The 19,180-nt window shown below is 37.0% G+C and overlaps 2 protein-coding genes across 15 annotated transcripts in view; one reads left to right on the top strand and one right to left on the bottom strand.

The window, feature by feature from the left end:
• FAM13B (family with sequence similarity 13 member B) overlaps nt 1-10,213 on the top strand; it is a 109,333-nt gene extending 99,120 nt beyond the window's left edge. For 7 of the 14 annotated variants that reach the window (XM_059917174.1, XM_059917169.1, XM_059917167.1 and 4 more), the window contains 6 exons: nt 1,997-2,080; nt 2,310-2,405; nt 4,834-4,917; nt 5,011-5,174; nt 5,716-5,817; nt 7,839-10,213. In XM_059917174.1, coding sequence (XP_059773157.1) covers nt 1,997-2,080; nt 2,310-2,405; nt 4,834-4,917; nt 5,011-5,174; nt 5,716-5,817; nt 7,839-7,962 — 654 coding nt within the window. In that variant the 3' untranslated portion in view covers nt 7,963-10,213. The remainder of the gene's footprint in view (nt 1-1,996; nt 2,081-2,309; nt 2,406-4,833; nt 4,918-5,010; nt 5,175-5,715; nt 5,818-7,838) is intronic. The other 7 variants (XM_059917173.1, XM_059917171.1, XM_059917168.1 and 4 more) reach the window with 3 other exon arrangements.
• The window catches only part of PKD2L2 (polycystin 2 like 2, transient receptor potential cation channel), a 39,131-nt gene continuing 28,293 nt past the window's right edge, over nt 8,343-19,180 (bottom strand). Inside the window, exons 13-14 of the mRNA XM_059919101.1 lie at nt 12,065-12,177; nt 8,343-11,622 (exon numbers count right to left, since the gene is read on the bottom strand). Coding sequence (XP_059775084.1) covers nt 11,526-11,622; nt 12,065-12,177 — 210 coding nt within the window. The 3' untranslated portion in view covers nt 8,343-11,525. The remainder of the gene's footprint in view (nt 11,623-12,064; nt 12,178-19,180) is intronic.

The following is a 19,180-nucleotide window of genomic DNA, read 5'->3' as shown; positions in this document are numbered from 1 at the left end:
GTTCACTTATATTGGAGGCAGTTAGCAAGATGAGTGTGTTAAGAGCACGAAATATACCTGAGTTTCAATCTTGGCCTTGTATCTTAGTAGTTGTACGTATTAAACTCTTAGCTTATGCCAGTTCCTGACTGGTTATATTATGTGCATTCTGCCGCTGAGTCCCTTCAACAGCCATGTGACTGCAATTATGTCCATTAAAGTACTAACACAGTGTGGTTATGAGGACTAATTGAATGCATTTTTGTGAAGAACCATTACTTAGTATAGCCTATGCCTAGGGCAGTCCTGGTCAAAGCACTTGGCAACCAAGATCATTTATCAGATGAAATTTGCTGGGAGACTACAGAGATAGATGATCTCAGGTGAACTTTTGTCTAGGCAGTGATGAATCCTGATGTGCATTCCTATCTTGACAACAGAGTACACCTCATGATCGAAATATTGGAGTCTTTCTCCCTTCAAACAGAGCTGGATTAGAAATTCTAGTTGCTCCCCTCCCCAGTTTTTCTTTCATTCTTTATTTATTTTTGGCTGCATTGGGTCTTCATTGCTACATGCAGGCTTTCCCTAGTTGTGGCGAGTGGGGGCTACTCTTCGTGGCAGTGCACAGGGTTCTCATTGCGGTGGCTTCTCTTGTTGCGGAGCATGGGCTTTAGGCGCCTGGGCTTCAGTGGTTGTGCTTCTCGGGCTCAGTAGTTGTGGCTCACGGGCTCTAGAGCATAGGCTCAGTAGTTGTGGTGCATGGGCTTAGTTGCTCTGCGGCATGTGGGATCTTCCCAGACCAGGGATCGAACCCGTGTCCCCTGCATTGGCAGGCGGGTTCTTAACCACTGTGCCACCAGAGAAGTTCCCCCAATTTTTCTTGGTTTTGCTTTTATGTTATACCAGCCTCCTCTCCTCCTCACCCCCTTTCCTATAAATGATTTTGATTGGATTAGCTTTATTCAGATTCCTTTTCCTAGGTTTAAGGTTCAGGCTTGAGGTTGAAATCACAATGTTTTACAGAGTCTACACCTAGCTATCCTCTACTGAACGTACATAATCTAAAATGCTTGTTATAGGAAGTACGTATCCACTGAATTTTTTTTTGTACCTCTAATTTTCATTCTGATGACAAACAGGGTAGTTTTAATTAGTCCTAGGAGTAATTGGGGAGTTTATTTGGGTTAAAGTGTATTCTGTGGAACATTGGTTCGTTGGTGTGTTAAAAGGTCATGCTATGGAACAAAGGGAGAAGTAGTTATGGGCAAATAAATTTGGGATTCCTGCCTACTACCATTAGAGTACTGAAAGATGGGAGAAGAGTATCTTATTATCAGTAGAAAGAAAGTGCCAGATGAAGGGGAACTGAAGTCATAGAGTAGAAGTCTAGGGTCACAAATTGACATTGTTGAGCTTTTTTCAGGATCTTTCCACTATACTGCTGCTAGATTTTAACAGTTTAGGAGAAACACCAGGTTTAAGAACTGTGCTTGGTGTGTGCACGTGTTTTGTGTATGTGCCCACACACAACAAAATTATAGTTATAATGCTAATAAAAGATTATGTGCAAAATTAAATAAATAGGCATTTATTTTGTTTATTGTGTGCTGAGTAGGCACTGTGTAAATGCCTTTACAACGTATTAACTCATTTAGTCCTCATTAAAGCTCTGCGAGGTAGGTGAAGTATCCCCATTTACAGATCAGGATGTTGAACAAAAAGAGGCTAAGTAACTTACTCAAGGTACTAAGCTCTGGTATTCATAACTTATTCAGATAAAATATAATAAATCAAACCACCAAAGGCGGTTGGTACCTAGTTTTAGAAGACCAGATTCTCCAAGAGACTGAAAAATGTTGCCTGCAAATCCATAAGCAAAAGATGTGTTCTTATTAACCTAATCAAGAGTGGTAATGGGCTGCCCTTTCAACCAAATTATTTACATTGTGCTGGGGAAGGGAATGATGCTGCTAATGGGAGGGTTTTTTTTTGTTTTTTGTTTTTTTTATTCTAGAAAATGACAAAAGATCATTTGGTAGAAGAGAAAACTTCTCTCCAGAAAAGTCTTCTTTATTATGAAAGTCAACATGGAAGGCCGGTAATGTCTCTCTTGCTGAAAAGATTTGATTTTCTGTCTTAAAGAACATGAATCACTTTTGTGGCCCACATCTTCAGAGCTGTTTCATAGAGCATTGTTTCCTACATTTGGGAGATTGCCTACTTATTTAAAATAACTTTTTAAAAATTGCAGGGAAAGTCATATTGCTCAATGTTTTAGAAATTTTAGATTTCTGATGACTAGGTGATTTCCATTTTTCTTGCTTCAGGTAACCAGGGAAGAAAGGCACATTGTTAAACCTCTTTATGATAGATACAGACTTGTAAAACAGATGCTGACAAGAGCTAGCATCACTCCTGTCCTTGTAAGTAAAACATGCGAACATTTATCTAGTTCATTTTACCAAAACCTACTCTTTAAAAAAAAATTATTTTTATGGTGGTATATTGGAGAAATACACAGCCAAGGTAACAAGAATTGTGTATGTAAGGTGAGGTTACTGCTTTAAAAGAATAGGAAATTAATAATAAATGCCTACTATTACCTCCCAGGCACTCTTATAAGCATTTTTACTTATGATTATGTCATTAAGTCCTGAGAAGTTAAGTCACAACAGGTGGAGAGGACGGTAGCCTCATTTCACAGATGATGAAACTGAAACTCAGGAGTGATGTGCCCAGGGTCACCTACTTGTAGAATTAAAAACTCGTATTTCAGACCCTTGCCTAATTTCTTTCCATTTAAATTCATGCCTTTGAAAATACATTACTTTTGTGACGGCCATCATGATGATGTTCACTTAATTGCACAATAATGTAAACTGATTTTTTTCAAGTTCATCTTTTTTAACAAAAAAGTCTATTAAAATAATACTTATTCATGTATATGTGTGTTTTTTTTTGAGAAAAAATGAAAACTCAAATGCTTATGTGCATATTAAGTGCTATCCCCAAATTAACCATTAGATGGTATGGCTCTAGATGTTTCTCAGGCTCAAATAGAAAACAGCATGTGCCCATTCTGCATCATCTCCTAGGAATTAATTCTCTGGAGCTTATGGTTTGCTTAAGCTTGCAGGCCATTTTTATGTTGATGGCCTCTTGGAGTAAGGGTTCCCTTTAGGCTTCGACTCTCTGGCTACTCATTATTAGAATGTTCACAGTGGCCTTCTGAGCACCTTTTACTTAGCCCTTATATAAACATTCTTTTTTAACTGGCTGTTTTTTTAGTTGGCCGTCTCTTAACAGTATTTAGATATAATCAGTTTTCTTTGAACAGTGAATCCTGTATAGTTTATAATCTTTTCACACATAAGATAGTTTAATACAGATTTTATCTTTTGATTACAAGGTATTTTTTGTGTGTCACTGACATTTTCATAATTCCATAATAGTATAAATAGTCTTTGAATTTATTTATGAAAACCATCTTAGAATTCCACACATTTGTTTTTAAAAACTGAGTCTATAGGAAGCATTTCTAGATCTTATGGACGCCTAAATATGACTGTCATAAAAGAAATTTGGAATCTAAAAGTTAAGCCAAGACAATAGGAAAGAATCGTTTTTCCAACAGATGGTGCTAGCAGTTCCTCAAAAGTTTAAACATAGTTACCATATGACCTAGCAGTTCTCTTCCTAGGTATATACCCAAGAGAACTGAAAACATATGTCCGCACAAAAATTTGTAGACAAGTCTTCAGAGTAGCATTGTTCATAATAGCCAAAGTGTAAAAACAGTCCAGATGTTCGGCCAACTGATAGATAAACATAATGAGGTATATCCATACAGTGGAATATTATTCAGCCATGCAAAGGGATGAAGTACTGGTACACACTACAACATGGATAAACCTTGAAAACATTTATGCTAAGTGAAAAAAGCCAGACACAAAAGGCCACATATTGTATGATTCCATTTATATGAAATATCTAGAATAGACCAGCCCATTGAGACAGAAAGTAGATTGTTGTTTGCCATGGGCTGGGGAGAGAGGGCTCATGAGTACAGGGTTTCCTTTTGGGGTGATGAAATGTTCTAGAATCAGATAGTGGTGATGGTTGTACAACTTTGTGCATATACAAAACCCACTAAATTGTACACTTTAAAAGAATTTTATGGTATATGAATTATATCTTTTTAAAAATATTTATTTATTTATTTATTTATTTAGCTAGCAGTGCTGGGTCTTAGTTGCGGCACACGGGCGGGATCTACGTTGTGGCATGCGGGATCTTCTAGTTGTGGCATGCGGGATCTTTAGTTGCAGCATGCAAACTCTTAGTTGCGGCATGTGGGATCTAGTTCCCTGATCAGAGATCGAACCCGGGCCCCCTGCATTGGGAGCACGGAGTCTTAGCTACTGAACCACCAGGGAAGTCCCTATGGTATATGAATTATATCTTAATGAAGCTGTTATTTTTTAAAAAGGAGTATAAAGGGGTCCTCAGACCAAAAAAGTTGACAGCTTGGTTAAAAAGAAAAATGCTCCCAATTAAATAAATAATATGTCACACATTATTATTTAGAATTTTAAAACATTTATTGAATGAGCTCTTTTAGAATTACCTAGATGTAAATTATCATTTGTCACTCTTATGGATACATAACAAGAAAAAAGCAAAAATAAATTTAGTAAGGAATTCCTAAAAAATTTTAAAGCGTATGGTTAGAATTTTGAAAATAAAGTTTCAGATCTGTTAAACTTTATTTTAACTGTAATAGTGAAGTGAATCTTCATTGAACATTTTAAATACTTAAAATGTAACCCACTTATATGTTTATTGTTACAGGGATCTCCATCCACCAAGCGAAGGGGTCAGATGTTACAGCCAATCATAGAAGGAGAAACTGCACATTTTTTTGAAGAAATCAAGGTAATCCTTAAGAGAAATTATTCTCTGATCTTTTTCCTAAAGGAAAAATTGAAATCATGGCATGTTTGATTCTCTGTTTGGATATATTTTTAGGAAGAAGAAGAAGATGGTGTTAGTCTGTCCTCTGAGTTAACTGATATCTTGAAAACTGCTGTACAGGCACAGTCTTCATTGGAAAACTCAGAATCTGATATGGAAGAAAATCAAGAAAAACTGGCTCTAGATCTCCGATTGTCAAGTACTCGAGCAGCTTCTATGTATGTATCCTGGTTTGTGATTTTAGCCTATTCATGTAATAAAATTTATATGCAAAGAAATTCAGTGTTAAATAATTGAGTAAAGAAAAGAAATACACCCATTTTAAAAAGTGTGCTTTACAAATACATGTTGTGATTCACATTTTCTTTATTGAAAATTAGTGTGTTTTAAAAATTAAAAAAAACTAAAATCCTACGTTTGCTGTATGACAAAGTGCTGGAACCAGCTGAGAGTCGTCTGTTAGTTTGTGCTCTTTCAGCTTCTTTACCTGATGTGGCCTTTGGTTCTAGGTCTTAGCCCTGGCGTCACTTTAGGATCACGTGGGAAGTTGTTTTGTTTTTGTTTTTGTTTTAAGTACTTAATGCAGAGCCCTACCAGCAGCTATTCTGATTTAGTTGCTCCAAGGTGAAACTTAAGACATTGGTATATTCTAAAAGCTCCCCAGCTGGCTTGATTTTGCAGCCAGGGTTAGAAACACTGTTAAGAACATAATGAATCAAAAGTGCCCTTTCAAATGTTTTCTTCCCATTTCAATTTTAGGCCCGAATTACTGGAACAGCTTTGGAAAGCCAGAGCTGAAAAAAAGAAACTACGTAAAACATTACGGGAATTTGAAGAAGCATTTTATCAACAAAATGGAAGGTTTGTTGAGCATCACAAAATTGAATCTTCTTTCTTCTTAAACTCACAAGTGCCCATATGTTGAAATAAAGAAATATATAAGAATAGAAATAAATTGTGCATATAAGGATCTTAGCATTGAAAATAACAGTAAAAATCATTCCTTTATACTGTGCAGCCCTGCTGTTAATGGAAAGAAAAAGTCAGAGCTGGAGTAAACAACATCTGACAAAATATTTCAGGATTGTCCTAGAGAATGCTTGGTTGAGTGGCAGTTATTTTATGTTCCTTAATTCAGTATCCTCACCCTTTTGGAAGTGTTTGTGAAACGAGATCTCCTTTTAGAAAGGGTCCCAAATATGAGTGGTATCCTCACTAGTTTGGATTCTTATACTGAGACCATTGCTGCTTAGGCTGCATGTTGGGTCATTCTAGGGCACATATTTCCAAGGTGTGTATCAGTGTGGCAGTCATGTGACTCCTATAATACAATATGGCAAGTGCCTTTATCTAACTGGGTAATGCACAGTGGACCCAGTGGGACTCTTTTAAAAGTAAGAAAAATACATTCTAATTCAGATTCTGGCCAGAAATGAGGATTATTTATCTCAGGCCTCAGAAAAGTTTTTCCATGTTACCAGATGGTCTTACCAAGCCAATAGCTCTATAATAGCCCCCCCTATTCAGTTTCTCTTTGCAGTTTCAATTACTCCATGGTTAAGTGTGGTCCAGAAATATTAAATGGAAAGTTCTAGAAATAAACAATTCATAAAGTTTAAATTGTGCACCGTCCTGAGTAGTGTGATGAAATCTCGTGCCGGCCTACCCAGGACGTGAAGCATCCCTTTGTCCAGCATATCTTGCCCCTTAGTCAGTTAGTATCCATCTTGTTTGTCAGATCGGTCGTCACAGTATCTCAGTGCTTGTGCTCAAGTAACCCTTACTTTACTTAATGCCCCAAAGCGCAAGAGTAGTGATGCTAGCAATTCAGATATGCCAAAGAGAAGCCACAGAGTACTTCAGGTGAAAAGGGGAAAGTTCTTGGCTTAGTGAGGTTAGGAAAGAAATCATGTGCTGAGGTGCTCCAATCTATAATAAGAACAAATCTATCCATGAAATTGTGAAGGAGGAAAAAGAAATTCGTACTAGTTTTGCTGTCATACCTCAAACTGCAGAAGTTACGGCCACAGTGCATGAAAAGTGCTTAGTTAGTATGGAAAAGGCTTTAAACTTGTACAATAAGATGTTTTGAGAGAGCCCACATTCACATAACTTTTATTACAGTGTATTGTTATAATTATTCTGTTTTATTATTAGTTATTGTTCATCTCTTACTGTGTCTAATTTATAAATTAAACTTTATCATAGGTATGTATGTATAGTATATATAGGGTTTGGGGTCTTGGAATGTGTCCCCACGGATAAGGGGAGGGACTACTGTGTTTGAGAGTCTTCTGTGTAGGTTGGCATATATGGTTAAAAAAATCTCAAGTGCGTTTTCCAAGTACCTTCTAATTCTTTGTCTTATTGGAAAAAAACTTTGCTTATAATTAGGATAGTTTGATGCTTTACCTGGTTATTAAACTGAATTGCATTGGGTCAGTAATATAAAGTGAGAAAAATGATTTTTTCGCTACCAGTAAGATGTTTTACTTTTACATCTTAATTCACTGAAGCCAGAGTTAAGTAATGTATGGAATGTATGAAATGACTCAGCGTAGCCTCTACACTTAGTATACACTCACAGACCTGACAGAGTCTAGTAGCGCATGTCTTATTAAAATATTTGATTATCTGTAGTTACCTACAATCATCATTGATACTAATATCATCAATTAATCTGTCAATAGAGAAATACGTCAAAATTAGAAGTGTTTTAGGAATATTCCATTGGGATGAAGGGAATTAGTCCAATAATCTTTTTTTTTCTTGCAGAGCAGTTTTTTATTTGAGCTTGTATTGGGTAATATTCTGTCTCTCATTACGACAACTTCTGGGACTTTATTTTCCAGGTGATCTCTAGGTTTTATTTTCTCCCCTAGGAATGTCCAGAAAGAGGATCGTGTTCCAGTGCTTGAGGAGTACAGGGAGTACAAGAAAATTAAAGCCAAGCTTAGGCTTCTTGAAGTTCTTATCAGCAAACAAGATTCTTCAAAATCCATATAAAATATGGTCCTTGAAAACATCATAACATCAGTTGTATTCCCTGAAGCTATCATCATGTGTACTTGGCTGGTACTTAAGTTCATTTTGTCAGGCACTCACAGAGTCTCATTTTGTACTTGCTGGTGGTGCCACTAGAGAAATGATGGGAGGGTAAGTAGACCCTGTCTAGGGAGTGCGATGTTCCATGTTAACCACAGACTGTCCCCTCTACCTTTAGCAAACATCCACTTTTCTTCATTGTTTTGTACTACAGATACATCATGTTAGTAAAAGACTAATATTTTATCTTTTCAACTTTAAGAACTTTGGAGATAGAAGCTTTTTGTTATTACCAACTTTATTATTTTGTTTTTCATTACTCAAGAAAATTGAGAGGAAAATCTTCACATTGAATTCTTCTTCAGTTGCCTTTTTCTTACAGAATGACTGAAAATTTGAAAGAAAAGCCTATAAATGTGCACATATGCAACTATGTTCTGTGTTTTCTTAGAAAACCAAAATCAACTGAAATTTCAAGTCCTACTGTGGAACATATTTCTGTTAAATTCCCAAAGTGACACTTTCTCACAGGTAGTATGTTAGCAGAATTTTGCAATTCAGTGGTCACACAGCTCCTGGATGAAGATAACAGCGGGTAGACCAAAAAGTGACCTTGCTTATTAGTATAGTGAAAACACACACCACACGTCACACACAGAACTGAATTATATCACATGCTGCCTTTGGGACTTAAGTTACTGTTTGTTTCCTCAGTTACAGTTTATCAGTTGGTGATGATGTGATTTGTCTGGATTAGATCCTGCATTTTTTCCCCCTACCCACCTCCAGATAATGTGAGAAAATAGCCATGTCAGTATGTAGAAACTCTGATGGTGCTCAGATTTGTGTGTTCAATCAAATGGGCTTAAATTGGCAAAAGAATCATTATGCCTGAAGTAAATCTATTCTTAACAAGGGCTATACCACTGCATTTTTACATATACCTTCAAGGGGTTGCATCATTTTTTTTTCTTTTTTAATCAGCAAAATCCATAAAGAAAACATCCTCTAAAGGGATCACCTTTTGCTCAATCACATGCTGTTTAAAGCAGCTGGTTACAGGTGTATTGTGGTATGCCCCTTGTCATACACTCTAAGCATATCTTTTTTTCTGTGGCTTTGCATGGCTTTTCTTCAGGTTCTTTCCTGGTATAATTCTGCTAATTATTTTCACAGAATGGTGACTTTATTTGTGCTAACAATATGATAGTCATTAACAGCCTATTCTGATCAGGTTTAATCTAAGTGTTAATTTTTTTCCTGGTGCGTTTTTGGATTGATGAGTATCTCAATTTGTGCCCATGTTTTGCATGCAGTGACTCATGCATGGTTTTCTTAACTAGCTAATATTCATAATTTGTTCCATACAAAAATGGACTTTTGCAGCATCCTTTAATAAGGTGAGGGAAGCATGAACCTCAGACTTCTGGCACTGTTACATAGCACATGAAGTAGCTTGATAATAAGTAGCATTTCTAGTACTTCACATTTCACCTGTGTGTGCAATGCCTTTTTTGGGGGGAGGGAATGTTCCTTGGTAGTGAACGTGTCATTGGGGAATAAAGCACTAAATCCAGCCCTTTTCGTGTGGTTTCCTTTTGATACAGCTAGGTTATTCATAATGTACACCTAGAAACGTGAAATTGAGAACACCAAAAGATGTTATCACTTTGATTTGAATTCATCATGCAGTGTACATTTAGTTAATTTCTTTCAGTCTCCAACAGGAGTATATCCAAACATCTTATTTAATGTGCACTGTATATTGTTTTATATGAATGTTTTATTTTATATACCACATGCAAAAATGTCCATATGCACTATTTAAATGTTTTAAATAATATATTCCTTCTTTATAATGCTAAATCTATATGAGTACCATATTTTTATAAGTCAGTAGCCTGACTGGTTTCATTTTAGAATAAACAGCTGCTTCATGATGTTGGTTATTCACTGTTAATGTTTGGCTGTGAGTAGAATAGATAAAAAGTGGCATGGCAGCACTTATGCTATGTGACAGTATTGTGTGTCATAGTTCAGTAGTAAGTGGTAGAATTAGGCAGTTTGTGATAATTTTACTTTGGTACAAGTAAAAACTGTGTATCTATATACAAACAATATATAGATATATATGACTACAAGTATAATTGCATTGCTGTGTTTGGCACTTCATTGTATAGACTTTTGTAATAAAAGAACTTTAATGTTCTAAGTCATTGTAAATGTTTTTTGTTTTTTTCACTAGATGTTTAAAAAGGAAAAATAAAACCCTCAGGTGTTCCCTTGCCTTAATGTTCTCAGGCTTTGTTTGAATTACCCCAACCAGAAACCATGTGGGGAGACAGCAAGGTTACTAAACCACGTGACTGTCTACAGCTCTAGGGAGTGGTAAGACAAGGAAAGGCCATGTTGTTGATTCTCTTTGGAAATCTAGGGAGAAGATGCAGAGAGAATAGTCAGCAGCAGTGAATTATCTTATTAAGAAAACTTGACATACAGTCTCTAAGAGAAGAGCTTGGCTTAAGGAAGGTGGGTATATTTAACAATTCCTTTATTTGAGTTTTACAGTCCAGGGACTGTTGAGCACAGTGTGGAAATCTATGGTCAAATGATGTTACTTGGGCTAAGAGAACATATAACATATGGCTGTCCTAGGAGGGCTTATGTAACCTATATTGGAAGAGTTTCCTTCCAATTTCCAAAATGCCAGCCATCCAAAACTTCCCAACCATCCATACAGGGCTTTTGCAACACCCTCATTTACACTTTTCAAACATAACTTGGCTTCTTATAACCTTGATACTCCTACCTGGCTCTTTTATTTTATGTTTTAAAGGATAGTTTACTTTTAAAGTAGTCAAGGAAGCACTTTTGGGAAACTTCAAATGTGTTACTTTAGAAACTGTCTAGATGAATTTCTAGTTTGAAGATATTAGTGAAATTTCTATAGGTGGTTGGGAAGTTTGTTCTTCTACACTTTGCCTTTTTCCAGGAGACTTCCAACTGGGAAGAATGGAGGTGAGATTATTTTACTTGGGGTCTTATATAATGGTTTTCTAGAATCCTAAGCATTTATTAATTTACCTTTGGCTAGAGAAGTTGGAACATGGCACATGATGAGAATACCAACAGTTCTAATACTCTGTGTAACATTGAGAAAACTCTTTACTGACTTATTGAACTATTAATTAGAGACCTGCCCTAAGAACTAAAAGCAATATTATTTAATACTTTCCGTTCACATTCCAAGAATTTAATAATAAATCTCATTATAAAAGTCTTCATGTGTACCTGTGTGTGTATACTGTGGAGGCATGTTGTAATACACATGGATTATATATTGGGTCCCATTCCTAGAAATCACTTGATGATTATCATTGATCCTGATGATAGTTTGATGGTAGCTAGTTTTGTGCTTTTAAAATGTACCCAAAATTGGGACAAATTTAGGACATAATTCAGTACAGGAATAAATCATTAGAAATGTTCCATGATTGTATCACAGATTCTCACCTCCACTTGCCTCAATATTGTAGAGCTGAAACCTTTCTCATCACTCGGTTTAGTTTTAAACTGACGTAGTGTAATTCTTTCTCCAGCTCCACAGCATATAAAAAGAGGCTAGAGGATAATTTAGAAGGAAGTAGAGAATGAGTCAGTAACATTTTTGTACATAAAGAGACAGCAGGTTATTAGCACCTATTGTGAAATACTTTGAGTGGGACGATAGTATTTTAAGCTCCCAAAACATGCCTAGTATGGCCAGTTACGGATCTAATATTCTAAAGCTGTGTGGAGCACAGTATCTGCTACGCGTGTCAAGTATAAATGGCAGTTCCTATTATTTAGAGATGTAAGGACAAAAGCAGTTGGTCTTGCTTTCACCTTACATTTAAACAAATGGAGTTTTGTGCTTTCTGTGTCATTTTAAAGTTGGGTAAAAAATGGGGGGAAAAAAGTGGCATCTTAACAGAATGAGATTCTGGGTTCAGGAAAATTGTGGGATGTCCCCAGTCCCCATATCACGATATCCCATAGTACCTTGGTTAGAACAAATGCTTACTCTCGAAATTCTTGTTGAGTGACAGGCTGGTAGTCATCTTGAATTTCTGTAGAATAATACTTTTTCTCAAGCCTCTCTTTCCATTTTTTCATCTGCTCTGCACTTTGAATCTCCTGTAAAGTTAGAGGAAAAAGCATAAGCTGCAATCTTTAAATTTTTCTCTGTTGCAGGCCCATGGCACACAAGCATCACAGGGTTGAGAATCTTAAACTTTACTCTCCAGGGCTGTGATTTTGAGCCCCACTGGCTTTTTGCCCTGCCTGATTTTTGGGTCTATGCATTAGCAGAGTCACCTCAGAGAACTTGGTGTTAAAACTGTTTAGCAGAGTTAGGGGATTTTTAAATTATGAATATCGTCTTATTCCCTTTTCACTGCCTCTTCCCCTCTGCATCTCCAGCTGATATTCTCCATTCTTCACTTGGCCAAAACTGGGATGTTCTTTTCTGTACCTCTGTTCTATAATGAAGCAAGTGTACATCAAAGTACGTTTGTGGGTATTATTTGCCCTCCCAGCTGCTTCTCAGCCAGATCCTAACAGTTCCCAATCTCCTCTTCATAATTACTGCATCTATCCGTGTACTCCAGTCTGTCCACATACCCCAGAATAAGCTCCTCATACCAGAAGATTCTTGCTGTATCCTTCTCTGATCCTAGAGTCCTTTCTGTGCTTTGTGCTCGCTACCCACCCATTTTCCTTTTAGTGTCCAAATACCTTTTTCCCAACTTTAGAAAAAATGCTCTGTTATGTTATGGAAAATAGAAACAGCCCTAGAAAAAGAGTGAAAGAAGAGACAGTGCACCCAGATATGATGCAAAGACTTCTCAATAAATCGGTATGCTATTGCCCTGCTCCAACAGTAAAGCTAAGTAGCGAAGTGGATCCCTGTATAAGGGTTCTGATTACCTTCCTCAGAGAGAATGGTGATGCCCAAGTTCATACATTGTTTACCTGATAAATGGATGCTGTTCTGGCCAGAGGAGCTGTGCTATATATCAGAAAGTGTTCGTCTTTTTTTTTTTTTTTAAGTTTTCATTAATTAATTTATTTTTGGCTGTGTTGGGTCTTCGTTTCTGTGCGAGGGCTTTCTCTAGTTGCGGCAAGTGGGGGCCACTCTTCATCGCAGTGTGCGGGCCTCTCACTATCGCGGCCTCTCTTGTTGCGGAGCACAGGCTCCAGACGCGCAGGCTCAGTAGCTGTGGCTCACGGGCCTAGTTGCTTCGCGGCAGGTGGGATCTTCCCAGACCAGGGCTCGAACCCATGTCCCCTGCATTAGCAGGCAGATTCTCAACCACTGCGCCACCAGGGAAGCCCCCAGAAAGTGTTTGTCTTTAAACCAACATATCCGAAGTAGGAAAGGGTGGTTTTCAATCTTTCTAGTTTTATTTCAGCCACATTACAGCACCTATGTTTTGACATATTTACCAGTACTTTTAATGTGATGTTAAAAAAGTGGTAGGCCCCACAAATATTTTTAAATGACCAGGTCTATTAAAATGTGGATGCATTAGTAATACGCATTGAATAGACTGCCTGGTAAACGATGCATCCTTCAAAAAACCCATCTCAACCATCGCTTTTTCTATGAAGCCTTCCTTGACATTCACAGGAAAGTAATACCTTTCCTCATAGAGCAGCAACTATGTGGGGGCATTTGCTCAAGCTCCTAGGTTCTAGTCAACCCACCTCTTCCCTGTAGGTGGTAGCTGCTGCTTATAATTGTTTCTGGATTAATTCATTGTTCCACAATGGTTCTTACAGAGAGCAATGGTTCTCTCATGCCTCAGAAATGAATTCTGTGAAGTAAACCCCCTCTTTTTGAGCTACCTAGTGTGTTTCTGTTTTTCTGACTGGCTCCTAACTGATGACTGGTTGGTAACAGAGAAGGTCCAAAGAAACAGACCCTTATAGACAGCGTGCCTCCACCAAGGGACACAACAATTGACTTAAGAGTTTGAGACTGCCGCCTGGCTATTTCGGATTCCTCAGGCTACCGAACCAGCAGGCTAAGAAGTGATTGAGGCGACTGATCCCAATTACCAAGGGGAAATTGGTGCTGCTACAAAATGGGTTCAGAGAGGGCTGTGTTTGGAACCCAGGGAATTCTCTGAGGGGTGCCTCTTAATACTTCCATGTCTAAAACTCTGTAGTTTAAACATTAAGTTCTTAAGGAATTGTGATTCGAGTAGAAAAGGTCTTAACATCACCCAGAGATGGATACAATTACCCTTGGGACTTTGCTTCTCCCCTTTTGGGGAGAGAATAAGAGGGCCTCCATTTTCATAGAGGATAGTTCTGTCTTATTAGATGGAAGCTAGAAATAGTTATTGTCATTTTATGGAAGTATAGATGTGTACTAAATAGCCAAAGGGGGTGAATTCGGCTGACCGTTTAGCTAATATCTCTCAACTCAAAATTTGCCCTCCTAAACTCTTATGCTCTTTATGCTGGATCTCAGGCTTTGCAAACCTCATTCCCTAGACTGTCTTGCTACCAGATTTGTTAGGTTCTGCCTTACTGGACGATGGAGGGGAGGTTCTTCTTGTTTTCTTTCTATCAGCATTGCTTCTGCAGATGGTAGTTGGCTCCAGGCTTCAGTTGTCCAGCTTCTTTTGTCATACCCAGAACCAGCTTCATCATACTCCCTCAGAAGTATCAGGAGCAGCAGGGGTGGGATGGGGGTGACCTCAGAGGTCTGAGCAACAGCTTCAGGCCCCTTAAGTATCTTAGGTTCCAATAAACCCACCTTTTGTAACCTTAGCCCTGGGAGTGGTAGCATCCTCCTACAGTTATTACTTATGAGTTGCTTCAGTGTTTTTATTTTTTCTGTCTTCCAATACCTGTGTAACCAATTCCCTGTAATAAATTTTCTCTGTTTGAAATATATAGTATGGTTTCCATTTTCCTGACTAGGTCCTCATACACGTAATAAGTACGTCATTTGGTCAGGTTTATTTTTGTCTTTAAGGAATGTTTAAAATGTTTCCATATCTTGGTTTTAAACATTTTAAAATTAGTCCCTGGGCATTTTCTATTTTGTTGCTATTGTAGTTTCTTCTATTATAATTTTTTTTTTTTTTTTTTTTATAGCTACTTTATTTATTTATTTATTTATTTTTGGCTGTGTTGGGTCTTCGGTTCGTGCGAGGGCTTTTCTCCAGTTGCGGCAAGCGGGGGCCACTCTTCATTGCGGTGCGGGGACCGCTCTTCATCGCGGTGCGCGGGCCTTTCACCATCGCGGCCCCTCCCGTTGCGGGGCACAGGCTCCAGACGCGCAGGCTCAGTAGTTGTGGCTCACGGGCCCAGCCACTCCGTGGCATGTGGGATCTTCCCAGACCAGGGCTCGAACCCGTGTCCCCTGCACTAGCAGGCAGACTCTCAACCACTGCGCCACCAGGGAAGCCCCTCTATTATAATTTTTAATGAGCTGGTTGATGTTTGCATATATGACATGACTATGTAAATTATTTTTTCCTACTACTTAATCTCTTTTTGTCATAATTTTTCAGTTCATTGTATACCTGAGAAAGAGAATCACATCTCAAACAGAGGTAGTTTTTACCTCTTCCTTTTCAACTTTTGTACTTCTTATGTATTTCTCTTGCTTAACTCTTTTGTCTGATCCCTCCAATACATCCTTGTCTTGTCCTTGACATGTCCAATGTTTCCCTATTAGGTAAGGTGCTAGCTTTGGGGTGAGATAAATTTGTTTTTATCGTGTCAAGGAAGAGTCCATTGATTCCTATTTTGTTTTCCCCCTCAAAGTTGGATGTTGAATCTTATCAAATACCCAGCATCTATGGAAAATAATAATTTTCCTTTTTTTGATCTATAAATAGAATGGATTATGGTAATTAGTTGATTATACAGTTTTGAATCATCTTCCCATTCTTTGAATAAACCCTATCTGAATCATGGTATTGTGTTCTGTTGGATTCTGTTTGCTAATATTTTATTTAGGATTTTTGCTTCAAGATTTATAAGTGATTGTTTTTTAAAATTAATTAATTTATTTTTTTTTGGCTGCATTGGGTCTTCATTGCTGCGCGTGGGCTTTCTCTAGTTGCAGCGAGCGGGGACTACTCTTTGTTGTGGTGCGCGGGCTTCTCATTGCGGTAGCTTCTCTTGTTGCGGAGCACATGCTCTAGGCACGCTGGCTTCAGTAGTTGTGGCGCACGGGCTTAGTTGCTCCGCAGCATGTGGGATCTTCCCAGACCAGGGATTGAACCCGTGTCCCTTGCATTGGCAGGCGGATTCTTAGCCACTGCGCCACCAGGAAAGTCCCTATAAGTGATATTTTCTTTTTCTGTTTTTGTTTTTTGTTTTTTTTTTGAGGAGGATACAATCTTTACTAGGTTTTAGCATCACTATATAGTGATTCTAAAATTATTTTATAAAAATAATTTGGAAGTTTTCAATTTTCTCTTTGCTCTGGAACAGCTCAAATAGCTTGAAATTATTTATTCCTTAAAAATCTGGTAAAATTTCCATATGAAACCATCTGGGCCTGATTTATTTCAGAGGTAGCTCTTTGATGACTTTATTTCTTCTACAGAATGGATTTGTTTAAGCTTTTAAAAATCTCTTTTGGGCTCAGTTTTGATAAATTTTATTTTCAATTTATTGAGGTTTTTTTTATGGCCCAATATATCTATTTTCATGAAGGGGTTTTGAAAAACAGGTGTGTCTTCTGGGAGTACAGAGTTTAATACATAATTGTAAGATCACTTTATTCATTATGTATATATTTTTAATCCTTTCATTTTTCTTGATCTGTTCTTTACTTTTAGTGTATTCTTGTATGTTTTTCCTTTTATAAGTCTAGTAGTCTTTACTTTATGGAAGTTTATGCCATATTATTTGTTGCATAGATAATCATAACTATTAAAATTGATCTTAGCCTTATAAAGTGCCCTTCATCTCATTTAGAACTTTTTTCTAGAATTCTACCTTGACTTATATTGTGTCCTCTGATAACTTTTCCTTGCCTTTTATACCTTGGCTCATGCTTTTATACTTAACTTTTCTAAATCACTTTGTTTTAGGTATATATTTTAGGCTATATCATAGAATTGGGTGTTGCTCTATGATTCAATCTGAAAATATTTTCTTTTTCTTTTTAAGTAAATTAAGCTTATTTGTCTTTACTGATATGTCAGATATATCTGGTCACAGTTATATTGTTTTAAGGTATATTTACAGTCTTTTACCATGTGGCATATTTTCAGTTTTCTTTTTTGATTTGGTACTGCTTCCCTTTAGGAATGTATGTATTTTTGTTTTAGTGGTCTGTTTTTATTCATGTATCTTTTTATACATCCTCTGTCATCTCTTTCTTGTTTTGGTTCCCTCAACAAGAACCAAACAAGTTCAACAAAAAAATTAGGTTATAATTTCTTCCTCCTCATTTCTTTTCCCTCTAATACCCAAGTATATTTAATCATATTACTGTATTTTGTTGTATCTGAGAGATGGAGTCTGTCGTAAGACCATTACACCATTATTTTATGTACCACTTAGGAAAAAAAATGCCACCAGTTAAAATATGGCACATTGTCAAATATAAGGCACATCTTGATTTCAGAGATATTAAAATGTGGAAAAATGTGTTTTAAAATTAATAAAACAATATCTTTTTAATTTACTACTGTACTCTTAAATATGCTAAAGTTTCTTCTTTTTGGCTATTAACTCTAAATGATAATTCTTCAACTTTTTAGCTATTACATATGAAACAATCAGTCAGCTTTTTCTACTTTATACCTTCTCTCTTCCTTCTTTTTTCTAAAATTTCTCAGTCATCTCTTGTTTGGCTGAAGATGATCCTCACATAGAATCCTCAGGAATACAGTGGTATTCCCCAAGTTCTTACCTATTCAAAACTGTTAGAGCCTTTATACTTGAAACACAGCTTTGCTGCATATAAAAAAGCCTTGGCTTACATTTTCTTTCCTTGCTATATTGTATATTTTGTTGTTCTGTTGATTTATGGTGTTGAATGGTGTTATGCTAACCTAATTCTCTTTTCCTTGTAAGTAAATCCAAATTTTGCTTGGATAAGTCTCATGTTCATTTTAGGTAATTTTTCCCAGGTACATAGTATGTCTTTCAATATACATTGTCTTTTATTTCAGAAATGGTTTATTGAATTATAGTTTTGTTTTTTAAAAGAATCTCAAACTTACAGAAAAGTTATAAGAACAATACAAATAGTTTTTATCCTCTGAAGTATTTGAAGTTGCCAACATGAATGCCTTATTGTCCCTGAATACTTCAGTGTGTATTTCCTGCATACAAGGACATTCTCCTTTATAAGCACAGTATAATCATCAGAATCAGAAAATTAATATTGATAGATTATTACCATCTAAATCCTCAGTCCCCCATTCAAATTTACCAGTGTCCCAGTGATGCCCTTTATTGTAAAAGGATCCAGTCCATGATTATGCATTGTATTTACCCATCTTTTAATCTCAGTCTGGTGTAGTTCCTCAGTTTTACCTTGACTTTCATGACCTTGAAACTTCTGAAGTCTATAGGCCAGTATTTCATAGAATGTCCCTCAGTTTCTTATTGTGTGATGGTTCGTTGCGTTATGCATCTTCGGCAGAAATTTTACAGAAGGGATCCTGTGTTCTCTTAGTGTCCTATCAGGTGGCATATAATTTCAACTTGTTCCAGTACTGATTAAGGTTCTGTTTTCCAGACTTTTTCACCGTAATGTTATTCCTTTTCTTTTTGTAATTAGTAAGTATTTCGTGGAGAGGTATGGAAATGTCCTATTCTTCCTCAGACTTTTATTCATGTATATGTTTAGATCAGTGTGGACTCATGGAATCCTATTTTATTCCGTGGGTTTAAATTAATATTCATTAAGTGCTTAAATAAGTGCTTAAGTGCTTAAAATCCCACACTTGGCCAGCGGGATCCCCACTCAAGCTGACTTCTGTGTCCTTTTAACAGATCTCCATCATTCTATATGGAGTACAGTATGAAGCACCTATACTTTCCAGTCCTGGAATTAACTGTATTTCCAAGGAGCCCTGGTTCCTTTTAGAGGAGAATGGTAATTGGAAACCAAGATCTGGACGCTCGTTGTGTCATTGCTACTAGGATG

Source organism: Balaenoptera ricei, chromosome 3 (genome assembly GCF_028023285.1).
Source record: "Balaenoptera ricei isolate mBalRic1 chromosome 3, mBalRic1.hap2, whole genome shotgun sequence".
Taxonomy (NCBI): Eukaryota; Metazoa; Chordata; class Mammalia; order Artiodactyla; family Balaenopteridae; genus Balaenoptera; species Balaenoptera ricei.
The sequence above is the reverse complement of the archived record's forward strand: the minus strand, read 5'-3'. Positions and strand labels throughout refer to the sequence as shown.